The 6,074-nt window shown below is 33.9% G+C and overlaps 1 protein-coding gene across 3 annotated transcripts in view; it reads left to right on the plus strand.

Annotated features, from left to right (window-relative positions):
• Positions 1-3,569, plus strand: part of LOC115929146 (pre-mRNA-splicing factor SYF1-like) — a 42,622-nt gene extending 39,053 nt beyond the window's left edge. For all 3 annotated transcript variants that reach the window (XM_030997474.1, XM_030997475.1, XM_030997476.1), the window contains 3 exons: positions 656-773; positions 1,394-1,506; positions 1,950-3,569. In XM_030997474.1, the coding sequence (XP_030853334.1) occupies positions 656-773; positions 1,394-1,506; positions 1,950-2,038 (320 nt within the window). In that variant the 3' untranslated portion in view covers positions 2,039-3,569. The remainder of the gene's footprint in view (positions 1-655; positions 774-1,393; positions 1,507-1,949) is intronic.
• Positions 3,570-6,074: the final 2,505 nt, after the last annotated feature.

A 6,074-nucleotide genomic window follows, 5' to 3' on the forward strand; every position in this document is an offset into this window, starting at 1 on the left:
AACTCGTTATTTTCAATTGGACTTTGCTCAAACTTTCACTGACCAGTTCCTCTAATTTTCTGCTTCTATTGAAACCACCTTAATATCAGGGTGGACTTCCCTTTTTTTAAATGAGCTCCAGTGACTAAAGCTGAATTTTTTTGAAAGTGTCATAAATGTTTGAGACAACATATGAATACTACTTGTTGATATTGAGTGCCACTAAAAATGCTTTAGAACACATCTCTCCTTCAAGTTTTCATATTTGTTTTTTGTGGAGCTAATTCTTAATTCATGTAAATTCTGCCCTTTCCATACAAAACACTTGGCATAGTATTAAAAAAATCCACAGTAAAAGAATACAATCATTTGTAGAGTGCCTTGAGCATCACGACCTTGGCAGATACAGACACTAGAGAAATCGTCTGCGTTATTTTCAGCAGTAATACGTATGACAGATTTGTTGTTTCATGATTACGCAGACTAAATATTTGCATGTTAATAGTTTCTTTTTTTATTCATTTTCTTGTCCCTAGCCAAAATATCCACAGTATGAGAAATGCAGTCATTTGTAGAGTGCCTTAAGTAACACAACCTTGGCAGATACCAACACTATTTCAATATTCATTTACACATTATTAATTTCTTTGTTAATTGTGTTTTCTTGCTCCCGCAGCCAAACCCAACTTAGCTGCAGTGGATGACATGCAGTTACTGGAACAGAGAGCACAGGCACTTGCTGCCGAGGCCGAGGCTGATAAACCAAGACTCAAGAAAGATATTCTCTTTGTCAGGTGAGCTTTTACTCTCTAGCCAACACACATTGTGTCCATGGCTCTGCTCCGCAGTACAATATTACTTAAATAAATCATTACATTCCATCACGATCTTTACGCTCTCAAAACTCCAGATTTGTTGTTCTTGGAGGGAAAGAACCTTTGCTCATGCAGGGCCTTCGCTGTGGAATGCTCTTCCTCAAGAGATCCGTAATTGCAGATCAGTTGAAGTGTTTACAACATAATGTTGAAATGTACATGTATCTGTTTAATTTGGCATATAATTAATTGTTCTGTCATTTTTGTATGTTCTGTGTCACTTATGTGGACAGTATCCAATAGGCTAGTTTACTAACATATTCAGATTTTATGCATACTGTTTAAAGACAGGTTGTTCTTGACAGCCTGTAAGCTTGCCCAAATGCTTGCCCAACATAGCAACAAGTAATGTACGCCGACTGGATTCCAAGTATTGTAGTTCATTCATTAATAACAGGTTAATGGAATACCTCTAGGTCCCCAGAAAAGACACATCCATAAATTTGAATATGTAAACCAGTCTATTGAGAAAAGTGTTTATCCAAAATTACTCCCACTTGATTCATTTGCTGATGGTTGTTTTATTTTTTTCTTCACAGGGGTGATACTGAAGCTAAGCGGGAGGCGGTTGCCGAGGCAACAAGAGCAGCCAACCCGGCAGAGATCAACATCGATGATGATGAGGATGAGGATAGTGAAGAAGAAGTGGATGGTAAGAGGAAATCATTTTGCTTTCTGAATTTATTACAACAATTGCCATAGTGCAGTGGAATCTTGTTTAAAAAAAAGAAACTCATTATAAGATGGTCTGGTCCCACCTCTTTTTTTTTTGGTCTATTTTATTTAGCCCTGGGCCATGTCAAATAAAGAGTTGCGATTCATCTGAAGCAATCGCAAGTCTGCCAATCCATTGCAAATTTGCGATTAATATCAATCACAAATAGAGGCCCTGATGTAAGAAAGTGCAATGTAGCAAGAAAATTTCCTTGGTCCAAAGGACGTAGAAATAGGTTCCATTATAATTATGTGAATTTGTAAAGTGCCCTATACTATAGGGGTAATAAATGAGGTCTTAGTAATCAATTTTGGACAATCTTCTGTGATTTCTTTGCTTAGTCCCATCTAAGTGTATTTTATGTTATCATTATTTTGCAGAGGTCAACGTGGAGCGGAAGAGTGTCCCATCTGAGGTGTTTGGTAGTATCAAAGCTGTCCAGGATGAAGAGGAGGAGGATGAAGAATAAAGCATTCCTTCAACTTGGAAAAAGAACTTGTGTAGCCTGTTCACTTAAATGGAATGAGCAGCGATATCAGCGGCTGAACCACACTTGGTCCTGCAACTATTTCCTACACATACCAAATTCTTAACCCTAACTCTGTGCCTCACCTAAAATCCAATCGCAACCCTAACCCCCTTCCTCAACCTTTGACTATCTTAAAGCCTGGATCGTTTGTCGCAGATCAGGGCCCCATTTCACAAAACTTGTCATCAGTGATAAATGACAGTTTATGTCATAAGCTAGTGAAATCCTTGCTTCTGATTGGTTATCAGCAGATTTATCACTGATTTTTTTGTCATTTGTCATTGAAAAATGGATTTGTGAAACTGGTCCCAGGTCACCAATGTGAGCAATGAGGAATGCGTTTTTATTATGAATGTCTACATTTTTTTCCCTTAAACAGAAAAAGTTACATTTATTGTGAAGCTTATCCCCCCTGGGAGATGTTCGATACCCATTTTAACCATGAAACAAAGCACTAAAAAAGCCAACACTATCTCTTGAAAGTTTATTTATAACAGCTTTTCAAAAACTTCATGGCACAGGAGGGGTTTTACTTGTGTCAAGTCGCCAGCACCTTAATGCTTCAACTTTGTTTCAAATGATGAACCGTCTATAAATGTTCATTTGGCTTGTAATGGATATAAAACATGCCTGAAAGTGTTACAGAAAACATAATGCTCAGTCCTTTTCAATGAGAATAATTTCTTTTCATACTGTGGTGTGGAAAAAATGTGAAAAATGTCAAATGAAAGACATAGGATAGCCAGTTTCTACCATTCTTTCACTTAATTTTCAAGTGTAGAGGAATAGACAAACTGAAAATTTGACTGTGAGACCTAGAACTTAACTCTATTTTAAAGCCATTAAACTGAAAGCCACGTCTGTCATACGCGTATTTCTGTTGGATAATTCATGAAAGCGTAAACAAATCATAATGATTCTAACCGTTTTTTTAGTTTTTTTAAACAACACACAAGTACATGTAATTTATCGTGGCCAGCTGATTGTGCTTCATCTTTATGTTGAATATGCTTCTTCAAAAATCTACAAATTAATTTTTTTTGTTAAATACAATTTCAAGTGGCCTAAGTCTTGTAACAGTATTGACTAAATTAATATATGTTGTATGTTTGAAATAAATTGTATGACATTTGTTTGTTCATGGTGAGTGGAAATTCATGCCTATCATGAAAATTAATAAGATTAGTTACAAACAGATTCTTGGCCCACATAGTTGTTAAAATCTCCCTGACATTAAGTCATGTTTTTGAATAGACAGAAAACAGTCCTGCTTCAACTTTTGTACATGCATTGTTAAATCAGTATGTAATTGTGTTTGACACTGTTTACTTCATCTTTGATTTATTGTGATATTGTCTATTAATCTTCTTGCATTGGTATGTACACAATAAAACAAGTAATTCCAATAATGTTCAGATTAACATAAAATGTATGTAACTCTAGTGATATTAAACGATTCATGATTTTCATACTTTCTTTCTCCCATTTTATCCATTTTTTGTTATTTGTGTTAGTTACAGTTATTATAATTTTTATATTTTTAAAAAATAAAATATTTATATTCATCCAGCAACAACTTAAGTGATGATTTTTGTAAGACATTCACATGATAAATATTTTAAGTCAATTATCTCAAACTATACATGACGAAAACTCTTCGTTTAAAATTGAAACCACTAATTTGACTTTCAACACTTCAAGAGCTAAGATAGCATCAATCCCCCCACCGAGACCTTGAATGGGTGATAGAGAGAGAGAGAGAGGAAGGGAGAAAGATTGATAGTTTTCAGAGTTAAAATTGTTGTTAAATCGCCAATTCTAGGTCATTTTGCTTCGTTCGAACTTTCATTGTGGTTTTCATCTAAATTATGAGTGGCTTTTGGACATGAAAATATCTTAAAACAAGTAAAATGTATCTTTTCTACTTCTCATTTCCTTTCAGGCAGAGCACCAGTAAGAGTTTGTTTACAAAGAGCAGAGCGGCGATCCAATATCATAATCTCTCATGCAGAGCTGTAAGGCTCTGTACCAAGTTTTAACGAGAGAAACGAAAGTGGGGTCTTGATACCCCACCATAATGACATTGGTTCTTGTGTTATAGTGGTGGGATATGTTTTTAACGAGAGTTATTATAATGAGCAGTAGTTCTAACCGATTCATATAACTATTATGAGCAAATATTTCATGAGTTTAAAAAAAAAAAAAAAAAAAAAAAAATCCAATTCCAATTCCAATTCCAAAAAAAAGAATGAAACTACATTAGGAAACCACAATATAAAAGAATGAAATAATATAATCACAAAAAGTGACTTTTCTTACACCAATTTAAAAGTAATAAAGTACACATGGATCGACACACAAATGACTTCCCTACTCAAATGCTTCTCTTATCAAATATATTCTTTATTTCATGTATGACAGTTACACATATTCCATAATCACGGTAGTATTACACTGTCATAATATAATTTCTCACTCTCTTTTGCTGTACTTAAAAAAAAATTAAAAAAGAACACATGCAAGTGTTTTCTTAAAAGTAAAATGACTTCACACAGCCATATAGGGGATGCCATTATTTTTCAAAACATGAAAAATGTATTCATTTTAATACTAATATTCCTTGAACATGTGGTTACAGCTAACTGTTGGTATTGGGTCATGCGAAAGAATGATGGTTTGCACTGACAGCATAGATTTGATACGCAGTCCCGTAACCCATTTTAATAATACATGTACATTTGTATCACAAAAGAAAGTAATTATCAATGATATTTAATACATGTACCATAATTATGACTTGCATTAAAATACTTAAGAGTTGAACCTTCCATTATTTGTTAATCTCTAATAAATAAACAACATACCGGTACCCAATGCATTGAAGTTTAAATATAGAAAACCTCAAAGAACATGATTTGGGATGATAAAAAGAAAAAAACATACAAAAACAAGTGCTTAAACTGTTTCTATAGTACAGGTATGATTAAAGGGAAAAAAATCACAGTAATATTACAGAAATTGCAAAGTCAAATGACAAAAATGAAAGAAACACACGCTCACATAAAAATACTAAACCAAGAGGATAGTCCTTTGAATAAAAGGATAACAAACCCGACTACAGGTATATTAAATGTAACTGGCATAATATATAATATAGTGTTGGCAAGGATAAAATCTCTCCATTTTTTAAAGGATGTCAACATTGTAGGGCATTCCGAGGTATTCATCTACATAACCTTTTTGAGTACATACATTCTTTTTACATGAGCTAACACTGGTATTTAGAGTGTCGTAGCATGATATACGTCAATTGCTCAAACATAATTTAACGTGAAGTCTACAGAAACTTGGATTGTACCGAATTTATATTAACGCTGCATTGAAAGCACTTGTTATAATTTTTGTCTCTAAAAAAAAAATTGCGAACGTACTTGTAGTCCCCTGAAAGCAAGTTAGATCTTGTGCTTCCGGTACAAGTTTTTTAGTAGGATATTCACAAATATTTTTTAGAGTTTGCAGTGGAAATTCATTCTGGTAACATACCATAATTATAACACTTTTTTCATATAGTAAGATATAGACTTCATTGTAAGAGTATATATTCATGTTACACACACACTCGCACACACTAACTGAATGCATGACTTGGTTTCTCCCAAAAAAGTGCGTAAAAAAATATGATGGCTTCCAAGTGCATATCTACCTTTTGTGAAACAATACCCAGGTATCGGTCTTTAATATCAGTGCGTGACTAGCATGATGGTTCATCAACTTTCCAATACAATCATGAATTCACTCTAACAAAGTCCTTACAGCTTTCAATTTCTAGAAACTCACACATTATTTAAATTACAAATCCATCAATGGCAGTCATATCCAAATTTCTTCCCTACCTGAGCTAATAATGCCATGATTGCTATTAAAGAGGCAGGAGATTCCTTATTTTGTTTTGCCATGTTTAATTCAATGACTCATT

This window comes from Strongylocentrotus purpuratus, unplaced genomic scaffold (genome assembly GCF_000002235.5).
Source record: "Strongylocentrotus purpuratus isolate Spur 01 unplaced genomic scaffold, Spur_5.0 spur5_scaffold_4, whole genome shotgun sequence".
NCBI classification, from domain to species: domain Eukaryota; kingdom Metazoa; phylum Echinodermata; class Echinoidea; order Camarodonta; family Strongylocentrotidae; genus Strongylocentrotus; species Strongylocentrotus purpuratus.